The sequence below is a fragment of the Spermophilus citellus genome (genome assembly GCF_964194105.1).
Source record: "Spermophilus citellus genome assembly, chromosome: 6".
NCBI classification, from domain to species: domain Eukaryota; kingdom Metazoa; phylum Chordata; class Mammalia; order Rodentia; family Sciuridae; genus Spermophilus; species Spermophilus citellus.
This window is the reverse complement of record NC_138187.1, coordinates 40183723-40197163: the sequence shown is the minus strand read 5'-3', so window position 1 is coordinate 40197163 and position 13441 is coordinate 40183723. Positions and strand designations below refer to the sequence as shown.

General features: G+C 58.7%; 1 protein-coding gene and 1 long non-coding RNA gene across 6 annotated transcripts; one reads left to right on the top strand and one right to left on the bottom strand.

Annotated features, from left to right (window-relative positions):
* Positions 1–486: 486 nt before the first annotated feature.
* CYP2W1 (cytochrome P450 family 2 subfamily W member 1) lies at positions 487–8733 on the top strand. Of its 4 annotated transcripts, XM_081299399.1 has the most exons (8): positions 487–3311; positions 4640–4802; positions 5059–5432; positions 6688–6861; positions 7038–7176; positions 7258–7442; positions 7749–7890; positions 8043–8341. In XM_081299399.1, exons 1-8 carry the CDS (start codon positions 3138–3140, stop codon positions 8228–8230), a joined length of 1539 nt encoding a protein of 512 aa, XP_081155525.1. In that variant the 5' UTR covers positions 487–3137; the 3' UTR covers positions 8231–8341. The 4 variants fall into 4 exon arrangements, with proteins under 4 accessions (XP_081155525.1, XP_081155523.1, XP_081155524.1 ...); XM_081299397.1 differs by having other exon boundaries at positions 7749–8733; XM_081299398.1 differs by having other exon boundaries at positions 7038–7442.
* LOC308651847 lies at positions 3466–11803 on the bottom strand. 2 transcript variants are annotated; one of them, XR_014022675.1, is made up of 5 exons: positions 11697–11803; positions 10323–10408; positions 9924–10008; positions 6202–6432; positions 3466–4423 (listed from the first exon to the last, which is right to left on the bottom strand). It is a non-coding gene; the product is annotated as an uncharacterized lncRNA (long non-coding RNA). The 2 variants fall into 2 exon arrangements; XR_014022676.1 differs by lacking the exon at positions 11697–11803 and having other exon boundaries at positions 10323–11686.
* Positions 11804–13441: the final 1638 nt, after the last annotated feature.

The window sequence follows — 13441 nt, the reverse complement described above, 5'->3', positions numbered from 1 at the left end:
GGAATGTCCACTGGAATCAAAAAGGAAAATCCCTCTGGCCCAGTGATGCCACTGCAAGCTGACACTGCAGCATCCTAGCAGGTGTACACAGAGGAGCTGCACCCATGTTCTACCAGGACGTTCTCTGATGGCCCAAGGCTGAACTTAGAATGCTGGCACCTGCCGTGCCCTGGACCAGGCAACTGTGAGAGGAAGCCCTGTCTTGTCAGGGTACACAGTCATGCTAAAAATACAAAATGGCAAGCAAGAAATGGAGGGAGGCAGGGGACACACACGGCTTGAAGGGTTTGGGGGATGATGGGATGTTCACTGTCTTGGCAGTGGTGATGGCTTCATGGGTGTGGACATGTGTCACTCAGACTGTATGCTTTAAACACACGGTCCTTGTTTGTTAATAAAGCTAATTTTTTTTTAAAAGAGAGAGTGAGAGAGGAGGGAGAGAGAGAATTTTTAATATTTATTTATTTTTTTTAGTTCTCGGCGGACACAACATCTTTGTTGGTATGTGGTGCTGAGGATCGAACCCGGGCCGCACGCACGCCAGGAGAGCGCGCTACCGCTTGAGCCACATCCTCAGCCCCCAATAAAGCTAATTTTTAAAAGAGGCACAAATGAGACCAGGTGCCACTGTGTCTCTGGAAGGGTACATGGGAGACGAGGTGCAAGTGGGGCAGAAGCAAGTGGCCCAGGGGGAGGGGCTTTCTTTCACGAAGTCCCTCCTATGATCCTGACTGCCTGGGGTGTGCGTACTGCAGATTAAATGGACAAGAGATACACGGATATGTGCATACCTAGGGGAGCCATGTTCCAGCAGGTTGAATTGTGGCCTCTCCCTACGAAACATGTTTCCCTTATCTGGAAACAGGGTCTTTGCAGAGGTAACTGAGGTGAGGATCCCTTGGTATTAGGGTGGACCCTAAACCCAAAGTGTCAGACAGAAAAAGAGAAGTCACAGGGAGGAGGCATGGGAGAGGAGGCGGAGCTGAGGGAGGCATGCGTGAGCCCGTCAACCACACCAGAAGCTGGGGACAAAGAACAGATTGTCGCCAGGCACAGTGGCACAAGCCTGAAATCCCAGTGGCTTGGGAGGCTGAGATAGGAGGATTGCAAGTTCAAAACCAGCCTCAGCAAAAGTGAGGTACTTAGCAATTCAGTGAGACTCTGTCTCTAAATAAAATATAAAATAGGGCTGGGGATGAGGCTCAGTGGTCGAGTGCCCCTGAGTTCAATCCCAAGTACCAAAACAACAACAACAACAACAACAACAACAAAAAAAAAAACAGGTTGTCCCTTAGAACCTCCACAAGGAGCCACCCTGCAGTTCCTGGCCCTGGAACTTCAGAGTAAACTGCTCTGATTCTTTGCTGCGGTGGCTACAGGAGGTTTCCCAGCCGTGAGTGTGGGGCTTGTGCTTTCCTGGGGGTCCCTGGCACTGAGCTCCCTGAAAGTCTTTTCCTGACCTGCTCTGGACCTTCCCAGCTCTCTTCACCCCACCTCAAGCTCAGGTCCGAGGTGTCTGCAAGTTGGGCCATCCCAGTTCGGCAGCTGCAGCCCAGACGCCACATCCTCTCCAAAGCATCCCCTGGCCTTCTTGCCTTCACGGTGTCCCCACCAGCCCTAGAGGCATTTTTGGCGGCAAACTCTTACATGACCATAGTCCACAGGGCTGTGAGAGCCTAGTGGAACTTTTGGGTCCCTATGCCAATTTCTGTAGCCCTAGCTCCTGGTAGAAACTGGCACATAACAGGCACTCAATAAGTATTTCTTAGCTTGGCTTGGTGGTGCATGCCTGTAATCCCAGCAGCTTGGGAGGCTGAGGCAGGAGGATTGCAAGTTCAAATTCAGCCTCAGCAACTTAGCAAGACCCTGTCTCAAAATAAAAAATAAAAAGTGCTGGGGATGTGGCTCAGTGTTTGAGGGCTCTGGGTTCCATTCCTGGTACCAAAAAAAAAGTGCTTCTTGAATTAAATGGACTTCCCTGGGCAGATAGGACTCCCCAGTCTGGACACCCTGTAGTGACCTTGGTACCAGGGGCTCAGCAGAATGCCCCAGAGCTCCAGAGGGTGGGACAAACATGCTTCCCTCCGTATCTCTCACTGTGCAGGGGATGGAGGTGGTGAGTGCCCCGTCTCAGGAGGTGTGCCACCAAGGCTGGGACTTTCCTTTCACAGCCTATCAAAGGGGGACAATACCTGAGAGGGTAAGGGCCTTGGCTGCCATGGCTCTGTGGTTTGTGCAGGGCGTGGATGACACTCTGGGAGATGGGCCTCATGGAGGGGCCCCTGCCTCGTGTCAGGGCAGGCGGTGTGAAGCAGGCCCAGCCACTTCTGGTGCCAAGAGCCACCCGCCCCTCACAGCTCATTCCCAAAGCAGCGCCTCCTCTCCAGGCTCTGCCATCAGGGTTTAGCGGAAAACATTGGGGCACCTATCACAGTGCTGCCTGCAGGGTGGCCCTCTGGGTGAACTGCATCCCCTGCCCCATCCCTCAGTGTCACCCCTGCAGAATCCCCACAGGAACAGGCTGCGGTGGGAGGAGCAGCCCCCGGCATGAATCTGAAGCTCCGAAGGCACTGGCATTTGAGGCCCCTCGTGGGTGGTCCCCAGGGGCTGCACACTGTCAGCCCTCCCTGGACATTGATAGGAGACAGATGGTGTCAGAAGACACCCAGGAACCTGCCTCTCCCCAGGGTCCTGCTGAGGGAAACTCAGAGCTGGGGGCAGTTGGGGGTGGATCCTCTCCTCAGAGGCAGGGCCCAGGCCCTGGAGCCCTGAGAGCCCCATTCTGATGGGGAGACCAAGGCAGGCTGGCAGCCCCAGAGGCAGGGATACAACAGCCCGAGTGCCTGGACCCTGGGGCAAGTTCTTGGGGTGTAGAGATCTTGGATGCCTGATCCCAGACAGTCCCATGGCCTCCTGGGCTCCCAGCCACCCCTGGGCCCCTGTCACACACTCAACTCGCATTCCACGCAGCTGTAGCTTTAAGCCTCCTGCTGGGGCTGTCCCCTGCAAACTGCTTGTTCCACATTCTCGGGGTGGTGGGGCGGGTGGGGTGCTGGCACGCCCTCTGGGAGGGAGGCTATAAGGCACGGGCAGATGGGGCCCAGAGGGGAACTGGGGCCCTGCCTCCCGCTGTCCGCATGGCCCTGCTGCTCTTGGGGCTCCTGGTCCTCCTGGGCCTCTGGGGGCTGCTCCGTGCCTCTGCCCGCAGCCCCTCCCCAGCCCTGCGATGGCCCCCCGGGCCTCGCCCGCTGCCGCTCCTGGGGAACCTGCACTTGCTGAGTGTTTCGCAACAGGACCGGTCACTGATGGAGGTAGGCCTGGGTAGCCCTGCTCAACTCCCTCGGCCAGATGGTGGCCGTGTCCCAGGCCTGTCCCTGAGGAAGCCAAACCCAGTTTACACCATCCATTCAGCATGGTGCTGGGCCCACTGGGAGGCAAACGGAGTGCCCCTACCCTGATCTTGGGAAGAGAGAGCCACCCACCCCACAGGGACGCTGCCCAGGGTTAGCGGGCAGGGAGAGCTCCTGCAGGAGGCAGCCTTTGGGAAGCACTTTCAGGAAGGTCAAGGTTGGTGCGGGTGGGATGCCCACTAGGTGTGGCTCCTCCTTGAAGAGCTAGCGATGGAAGTTTCTCAGCCAAGTTGAAGGCTGGCTGTCCTGCCTTGCAGCTGTGGGCAGGCTGACTCAGGGAGACACAGAGCCTGGATCTGCCCTGTGAGGGCTGACCAGCCCTGTCCCCTGCATGGGCTGGCACCTTGTCCCCACAACCCCAAAGCAGCCCCTTCCATTTAGTTCCCAAAGCCCTCACCAGAGACCAGCCCCCATCCCCTGCCCCATTGCAGTTCCTAAGAGTTCTCCTTACAAGGGGCTTCTGTCTCCAGAGTCCCCCAGATAGCCTCTCCAGGACTGCAGGTGGGCAGGCAGCAGAGGGCTGCAGCCCTGGGCTGAACTGGCCTTGTCACACCTTCCCTAGGGCAGGACACCAGGCTCAGGGGCTCAGGCCCTAGATTGGTGCTGGGCAGGACAGCAGGCTCAGCTCCATCCTCAGACATGAGTGGCCAAAGGCAGATCACCTCCTGCTCCTGAACCTCAGTGTTTTGTGCTTAAAAAGGGGAGATGACACCTTCCTGGGCAGATATGCCATAAGGACAGAGGGGAGGAGCATGACGGAAAAGGCTCGGGGGCAGCCCGGATGTGAGCTGTTCTCTGTCCTTGTTCAGCCTAGTGAAGGTCAGAGTCAGAACTGACCAGCCGTGGCCTGGATGCTGCTTCTGTCCCTCCTTTGGTGCAGGTTGGGGGATGCCACTGACCAAGCTAAAGTCCAAAGAGGGCCACAGCCTGGAGGGACTGTCCAGCCTGCTGCCTGTGCAGTCCCAGGCCACCTGCAGCCTGGTCGTGGGTCTTGAGGGCCTCTGGGATTCCTGCTGAAAAGAAAACCCATGAAAGTCATTCCCAGCACCAAAAGGCAGCACCCCAGTAGACTGGGGATGGTTCTATGGGTCCCCTGAAATGGCCCTGCATGCCCGCTACGCCCTGCAGAGTCTTCCCCAGTTCCTCCACCCAGCAGTGCTCTGCCCAAGTGGACCCCAGAGGGCCTGGTAGGTAGGGGCTGCCCACCTGACCCCTGCTGCCCCCACCAGCTCTCCAAGCGCTATGGGCCAATGTTCACCGTCCACCTGGGCTGCCAGAAGACTGTGGTGCTGTCCGGCTATGAGGCTGTGAGGGAGGCCCTGGTGGGCACAGGGCAGGAGCTGGCGGATCGGCCCCCCATCCCCATCTTTCAGCTCATCCAGCAAGGCGGGGGTAGGTGTGTGGTCCTCTGTCGTAGAAGGTGGGGACTGACCTTTGGGCTGGTGCTGGGCCAGGGGAACAGGAGCCCTTAGGGTCTTCCCATCACAAGCCAAGAGGGGGCCTGCTAACCCTGGCCAACCCCCAGAGAACAGGAGGGTGGAACCGAGACCCCTCTGCCAGACCCTGCTGACCCAGGTGGCCCCACCTGCTCCTGCCTGCCATGTAGGGCAGGGTGATGGCCACACAGCATCTCCGCGTCCGCCCACAGGCATCTTCTTCTCCTCTGGGGCGCGCTGGAGGGCTGCCCGCCAATTCACAGTGCGTGTGCTGCATAGCCTGGGCGTGGGGCAGGCGCCCATGGCCGACAAGGTGCTGCAGGAGCTGGCGTGTCTCATGGGACAGCTGGATAGCTATGGAGGTGAGCAGGGGCTGGGACACCTCTCCCTGGGGTCCCCTGCCTGTCTGAGGCCCGTCTCCCCTGCAGGCCGGCCTTTCCCTCTGGCCCTGCTGGGCTGGGCTCCCTCCAACATCACCTTCGCATTCCTCTTCGGCCAGCGGTTTGACTACCAGGACACCATGTTTGTGTCCCTGCTGGGTCTCATTGATGAGGTCATGGTTCTCCTGGGGTCCCCCAGCCTGCAGGTGAGAGGTCGCTGCCTTATGGGAGCTGAGCCCTTGGAGGAAGGGTAGACCCTGGGGAGAGTAGGACTGGGGGTGTCCAGCATCATCCTTCACCCCAACCGTCAGCGAAAGGAGCCTGGACTTGGGTCGAGAGCTTGAGTCTACACCCCCTTGGTGACCCCCCCTGGCTGCACGCCTGCCGACCAGCCTCTGTGCTCTGTGGGAAATAGTAGGTCTGGAGCAGGGGATCCTCATTTTCTCCCAGTGCCCCATCAGTCACAGTCACACCTGCTCCAAGGTGAGGAGTGGGGCCAGACACTCCTCCCTCAGGTGGGTAGGACCCAGAGACGTGGGTGCAGCCCAGGTCCTTCACCACATTACAGAAACCACAAAATCCGTTCTCTGACATCATGGGGATACGCGTCATTCTTTTCCAAAGTCTACAGATTCCACACGTCCTTCTTTGGCGTCTCTAACTGTGAGTTAGCTGAAGCCTAGACACCAGGTGTGCTGCTTGTGGGATTGACAGCAGGACTTGGCAGCAGGTGTGCTTTGTCACTCTGCTGTCCCTGGCATGAGGTCCCAGGAGGTGAGGTGGGACAGCACGGCAATGCCCAGGGCTGGTCCTCAAACTTTGCAGCCTGTGACCCACTGTAGTCAGAGTGAGGCTGTCCTGCTCTTAGGGGCACCAGGCCAACCCACCCAACTCCACAGCCCTCCCCTGGAGTCCCTCCCAATGGGGCTCTGTGGGGCAGTCCCATGGCCCTTCCTACCCGTGCCTGATTCTCACCTTGGAGCGCCTTGAGGAGTTTCTGCCCACGATTGCTGGTGTCCTGGGAAAGCAAGTGTCCGAGGGTAAGCTGGACGGCAGCTGGCATCCACCTGCTGGTGGGGGACACCCTGGCTCCTCAGATTCCACCTCTGTGCAACTCCCAGAGTGGGTGATAATCTGCAGCAGCAAATGCCCCCTCTTCCTTTCTCCTCACTTTAGCAGGTGGAAGGGGGCATGGTCACAGGCAGCCTGTTTGCATAAAGCCACCAGGTGTGTTACTATCAGATGGCTCCATGCTTGCGACTGAGGTTTCCTGAGTCCCCGGACCCCCAGTAGGGCGGCGGGCCTCCAGCCAGACGCCCTCTTGTGGCCATGGGCGGCACATACCCCAGCACCTTTGAAGCCCTGGATGGGGACACCCTTGCTGCTGGATGGACGGGCTCCCTCCGTGGGGACCAGGTGGCTGTGCCTGGCCCCACCCCACCACCCTGCCCTCTGTCCCAGTTGTTCAACATCTACCCCTGGTTGGGGACCCTGCTCCAGCTGCACCGGCCTGTCCTGCGCAAGATCGAGGAAGTGCGTGTCATCCTGAGGACTCTCCTGCAGGCACGGGCCTCCCCCACGCCCCAGGGTGGCCCTGTGCAGAGCTACATGGATGCTCTGATCCAGCAGGGCCAGGTAGGGGAAAACCAGGAGGCCTGTGGGGAGTCCCAGTGGACCCCAGGACTGGGGCTGGGGAGGTATGAAATGGGACATTCCTAGTGCCTGGTTTGGGGCACTGGAGGTGGTGAGTGGGCTTGGGGCTGGGGTGGACAGACCTCAAGACCTCAAGCTCTGCCCATACTGCCTCACAGGGGGATGACCAAGAGGGGCTCTTTGCAGAGGACAACGCTGTGGCCTGTGTGCTGGACATGGTCATGGCTGGCACAGAGACCACCTCCGCCACACTGCAGTGGGCCATCCTGCTGATGGCCAAATACCCAGGCGTGCAAGGTGAGGCCTCGCATGTGGCTGGGTACCCCCAGGGCAAGGTGATGGGGTCTTCCTCAGACATGGTACCACTTTCCGGTACAGGCCGTGTGCAGGAGGAGCTGGGCCATGTACTGGGCCCTGGGAGGCTGCCCCGGCCTGAGGACCAGAGGGTACTGCCCTACACCAATGCAGTGCTTCATGAGGTCCAGCGGTACATCACGCTCCTGCCCCACGTGCCTCGCTGCACAGCAGCTGACACTCAGCTGGGTGGCTACCTGCTCCCCAAGGTGGGGGCCCAGCTGGGCCTCATTCTCTCCTTCCCTCTTGCTCAGGATCGCTGGACTCTGAGATGCCAAGTCTTGGGGCTGGTGCCTGACAGCACAGGGATTCCCCCATTGAAACAAGGAAAGGGTCACCCCAACCACACAGCACCTCCTGCCTAAGACACCAGAGCCTGGGGATCAGGGTCCTCCTCTGTGTCCCGAGGGTCAGGCTAGGTGGGGTCAGTAGGAGCCTCATTCCTCAGGGAAACCTCCTCAGAGGCCCCTCATCCCATCTTCCTGCTTCTGGGGTCCTCCTCTTGGCCCCCACAGGGCACACCTGTGATTCCCTTGCTGACTTCAGTGCTCCTGGACAAGACACAGTGGGAGACCCCGGACCAGTTCAACCCGGGCCACTTCCTGGATGCGGATGGGCACTTCGTGAAGCGGGCCGCCTTCCTGCCCTTCTCTACAGGTACCAGGGCTGGGGCCAGAGGCCAACAGGCGACAAGCCCCTCTGAGATGCCTGGTCTCTGGCCCACAGGGCACGCTCCCCAGCACCCCCACAGGGACGCCCCCTCTGGGAGCAGGCCTGGCACCCACTTGGTGTCTCCCTTACCCTCACAGGCCGCCGAGTCTGCGTGGGGGAGAGCCTGGCTAGGATGGAGCTCTTCCTGTTGTTCGCTGGCCTCCTCCAACGCTACCGCCTGCTGCCTCCACCTGGCATCAGCCCCACTGCCCTGGACGCCACTCCTGCCCCAGCCTTCACCATGCGGCCCCGTGCCCACACCCTGCGGGCAGTGCCCTGGCCCTAGGAGCTTCCACTGGGAAACTCCCAGGGGCTGCCCCTCCCGGGCCTCTAATGTGGATGGCAGGGGTAGGGGGCAGCGTTTCTGAGGGTGAGTGGCAGGCACAGTGCCAAGCCCCACTCCCACTCCATGGTGGTCTCTGTGCCAGCCATGACAATGTCCAGCACACAGTGCCAGGCATCTCTCTGGGCCCCACCTTGACCGCAGCCACCACATGGCTTCCATGCCACAGACCTGTCCATGGTGGGTGGGGCTGTCCTGTCCAGTATGGGCTGGTAACAACCTCATCTGAATACCACGGGGACAGAAGCACCCCTCCATAGCCAAACAGCCTGACCCCGCCCGAGTCTGTGCCTCTGAGGCCCTGGGCTCCCTCCCAGGATTGCACACAAACATGGATCCCTCCTCCACTCTTGCTCCCAGGGCAGCAGGACACCCCTCCCTGCCTTTCTTCCTCATTCCTTACCTCCACTACCCGTAGGGGGCTCATGTCCTCTGGTGCCTTTTCTGCAGTCACCCCCAGCGTGTCCCTCTGATCTATTCCCTACCTATCCAGTTCTCTACCGGGACCAGTGTCCACCAGGCATGTACAGTTTTGGAGTACAGGGCAATACAGGGTGATGCCTAGGCTCAGGGGTGACGTCTACCCAGAGATTGGTCTTAGTCCAGGAGTCCCATGACCTACCTCATTCTTGGTGCACCTGAGACCCATGCCCAGAGTCCTCTGAATGTCACTAGTTGCTGCCTCTAGCCCCCAGCCCAAGCCAAGTGCATACTCCTTAGAGGCCAGCTCACACTTAGCCTGAGATGGGCACTGGGGCCAAGGCTTCATGTCTGTCCCAACGCCTGGGGTTCTGGAACAAATTCCTCCCACCCTGTGCCTGTTTACTCACTGGTGAAATGGGTCACCACAACTGCAGGACCATTGAGCTTTGAGGGAGGTGGGTGGAGATGCTGAGAGTCCAGGGGCCAACCCCAAACCAGGGTGTCCACAGGGAATGGAGAGGCTGCTGAGGAGGGGAGGCCCCTAACCCCAAGAGGGTCACTCTGCTGATCTCCCCCAGGGCTGGGCATAGGCAGCACGTGGAGGAATGGAGGTCCCAGGCAAGCCCTTGAGCACTCCCACAGCCATGCTCTGGACAGGGAGGGGCAGCCCTGAGACGCCTCAGGGGAGGTGGGCCACTCAGGGCAGCCACCATCCAGGTCAGGCTGTGTTGGCAGGTGTGGTTCAAGGCCGTTTCAGGAGGCTGCTGACCCTGACCTGCTGTCTGCCAACCTCACGGGATCCTGGTGCAGAAAGGGAGACCCACACCCTGACATGCCCGAAGCACAAGAAGCTTCCCTTCTCTCATGATGCACCCAGGTCACGGGGCAGGGCCTCAGGTTGGGTGTTACCACACTGCCCACGGGGCTACCTGTCTCTCAGGTCTCCAGGCTACATGGGCTGGACTGGAGGCTCCGGTGCTTCTGCCTGATTCTCAGCTCATTTGTGGGATCGTTGGGGGAGCCTCCCTTCACCATTGAAGCGGCCGGCTCGGGGGTACACAACTGGGGTGCAGGAAAGCCGAGATTGCCCCCCACCTGGCCTCGATGGCTCCCAGGCCTTCCAGAGGTGGGGCTTCTCCACAGAGGCCACTATGGACACTCGCATGTGGTGCACCGTCCTGGAGTCCAGCCTTAGCTGGGTCCTGCTTTGTACCTGGCAAGCCTTCTTCAAACCCACCTCGGTTCAGGCCATTGTCCTGGGAGCCTGGTGGGCTGCAGGTGGGGACACTCAAGGCTCGCTGTGACAAGAGGAAGGGGGTTAGTCTTCCTGTCAGCATGGTGGTTCCAGAGTCAGAGGGCTAGCAAGGGAAGGGGGGCAGCTCCCAAGCTAATTGCTACCTCCAGGAACCTTTCTTAGGGTCCTTCTGATCCCCACTCATCTGCCAAATCTCTCTGCCCCACGCCTTGACCATGACCTTGGTAGAGGACAGAGGAACCAGCTGCTGAGTGAGTGGAGGCCCAGTTGGGGATGTGGATGACACACAAATAGCAAAGGGGTACCTTCTGAGCAAGGGAGGCACCCAGCCACAAGGATTGGGGGAGCACTGCTTACTCAGGGTTGTGACAATGCGGGCCAGTCAGTTGAGTGGGATAGGGTCCCTGGTCCAGGGACTTCACATGCACGAGAGGTGGCCCCTCCTGGAGAAAGAAAAGGAACTGTAGCCTTCCTGCCGTGGAGCAGCGCCCCGAGATTGGGAGAGCGGCTGGCCCACACGAGCAGCATGACACATCTCCAGTCCCCAGAGTGGGCGCAGCAAGTTCCCAATAACTGTGGGAAGGTCACTGCAACAGAGGCTTGCAGGGACAAGGTGCGGACACTGTGGTCACATGAAGGAATGGGTCAAGGAGGTGAGGGGAGCTTGGCTGCATCCAGTCACGTGTTTCTGGGGAAGAGCTAGGCGATAGGCATATGAGTATCTGCTCCTCTGTTCTCACGTTTGGAACCTGTCATTTAAAGGTTGAGGGCAGAAAGAATGGCCATCGGGGTGGGCACCCCACCTGTCCCAGCACCAAGGGGGAGCTTTTCCACAGAGCAAACTAATCTCACCTGGCCTCAACTTCAGCTGGCGCAAGGACTATCTGGGGTAATGCTGGCCCCTTCTTCCCAGCATTGGGGAGATTCAGCCCACACTCAAGACACAGGTGATGGGGTCGTGAGATCATCACCCAGAGTCCGAGGGCCAGTTGCAGCCTGGAGAAGCCCATCTCCAGCGTGAGGCAAAATTACAGCATGTGCTGGATTCTGGGCAGGAGTGCTGTCCACTATTGCCCATTGCTGCACCCTGGGGTGATGCTGCTCACACCTGCCCCAGGAGGCCGGGAACTGGGCAAGTGGCTTGGAAGCAGGTGGGTGAATCCCTGCTCTGCTGGGCAAGACGCCATGTGGGAGCATTCCAGAGGAATCTAACCTTAATTACTACTCAGTGTGAAGGTTCTTTACTTTATCATCTGTGACCCCCCCCCCCACAAAAATGAGGAGGGTATGAGAGGTTATGAGGTCCCTGCAGACAGATACGGAAACCGAGGTTGGGGTGTGACTTGCGCTCAGCTGGGAGGCAGGGGATGGTGACCAGGCAATGCCTGTGCCCAGGAGCTGCCAGAAAACTTGTGCCACCAGGAGGAGGGTGTGGGGGCCAGCACCAGCGCAGAGCAGGAGGACAGCAGAAGCCCAGCCTGCCACATCAGACAAGTCAGAGAGGGACAATCAGGAAAAGAGAAAGACACAGCAGGCAACTGCTCCAGGAAGAAGAGCGCAAGACAGACCCAACACGGCCTCAGAACCGTGCCTAAACACAGATCCTTCAAGAAACAGCGGACAGAAGCTACCTCCTCAGGGGCTGGTCTCCAGGTGCCCCAGTGGATCCATGAAGGTCCCACCACCCCAGTCAGCGCCTGCCCCTCACCCAGAGTTCCTGTGCCAGCCCACCTGCGCGCCATGGCTCCCAACACCATTCTGACTTTTGAACAGTGGTTTCTGGTTGGTCAAGCCATGCACACACGGCTAAAGGATAAAGAGGAACCTTAGGAGGAAACAAACACTGTCACCTCATGCTGCCAGCAGGCTTTGTCCTGCAGATGTGTCTTTGTGACCTTTCTCCTCAAGGCGTGTCTGTCCTAGAGGTGTTCTGGGGAACACTAGTTTATTAAAATCAACTTTAGTGAGGAATTATGCATGTAAGGCGTAAGGTCTGCCCACAGGCATGTGAGGCCATCTCCGTCAGGACACAGTGCTCCACCTGGAGCCCCATCGGCCCGCTGGATCAGCTCCATCAGTACATTTTGCTCTGTTAGTGAGCAGCTCCTGGGACCTCATGAGTGGACTCTGGTGGCACTTCCTTGTTTGTGTCCACAGTTCTTCCTTTGTGATGTTAAGTGTCACTTTGTCCAGTTCCTGTGCAATGGACACTGGGAATACTTCCAGTTTGCAGGGGCAGAGGGGGAGATAGCTATCACTTGAGGTTTCCAGATGCAACTTATCCCCGTGAGCTGTAGGCAAGGCAAGGACTCACAGCCCATCTATTTTTTTTTAATATAAAAAAATATTTTTATGTGGTGCTGAGGATTGAACCCAGTGCCTCACATGTGCTCTACCACTGAGCTACAGCCCCAGCCCATCGCAGCTCAATCTTGACATTCTGGTCCCCCCCTGGGGTCTCATCAGAGAGTGGCACCTCTGAGTGGCATCAAGGGACCCCCCAAGGAGCTGCTTGGTCCTAGGTGATCTCTTGATCATCTCCTCTGCATATTCTGCCAGAGATGCTGTGGAGACAGGCACAGAGCCCTTCTCCAGCAGGTGACAGGGGAATGCTGGTGTTGAAGTCAAGTGGGCCCAGGTCTCCAACACCGGTTTCCACAGACAGTGAGTCTTCTTCACATTTCCCTTTCTAACTTGGCTTGCCAGAAAACCAAGAGCTGTTCTTGATCTATCAACCCTGATTTTTAAAACCACCTGTCCTTCTTTGTACCTTGTGGGTCTTTATTGCTGCCTACCTACTTCTTGGTGTACTAACCTAAGACGCCTCAAAGTTCGGCAACAGTAGAGCTGCACCCAACGGCACATGTGTCGTTACCCTGGGCTGCAGGCAGCTGCTCTGCAGGGCTGAGGTGCCAGCAGGCGGATCATAGATCCATGGGGGGTGGGGGTGGGGGAGGGAGAACGGTCCGTTTGTGACTCCATCCAATGGCATAAGGCCCAGGACTCCTCACATGCTCCCAAGGGCCACCGTGGGTCAGGATCTGTGGGCATGCTGTATGATGAGCATCTCCACTGTGGAGGAGCAGAGCCAGGGCCACACACTGCCTGGGGAGCAGCAAGGAGCCCCAGACTGCAAGCAGGTGAGACCCTGGGGTCTCTTCTAATCCAAGAGTCTAGGGGATCTGTGGTGACAGGTGTTTAAGAACACCCTCTTGGGTGGCAGCTAAGGCCTGAGAATCTTGCTTTGTAAAGGTGACTGAGGCAAGGGCTGTGCCACTCCCATTGGCTGAGGAGGCTGGGAACCACTGGGGCCACTCTTGGGCCCTGAGGTCTTCTGCAGGTAGCCTGGATTCAGCCCCAGCCCTCCTGGACCTGGCGGCTCTCCTCCCCAACAGCAGCTTCTCCCTGGCTGCCCAGCTCCTGCACATCCCATGTGACTAGACAGTCAGGGGTGGGAACCCCTGTTCTGCTGTGCA

What these genes read in the sequence shown, in the direction of transcription:
- CYP2W1 (XM_081299396.1), top strand. Translation starts at nt 3,138, where the DNA reads ATGGCCCTGCTGCTCTTGGGGCTCCTGGTCCTCCTGGGCCTCTGGGGG. An exon ending in CTCTGATCCAGCAGGGCCAG is followed by an intron (nt 6,862 to 7,037) that starts GTAGGGGAAAAC and finishes ACTGCCTCACAG; the next exon opens with GGGGATGACCAAGAGGGGCT. An exon ending in GTGGCTACCTGCTCCCCAAG is followed by an intron (nt 7,443 to 7,748) that starts GTGGGGGCCCAG and finishes TGGCCCCCACAG; the next exon opens with GGCACACCTGTGATTCCCTT.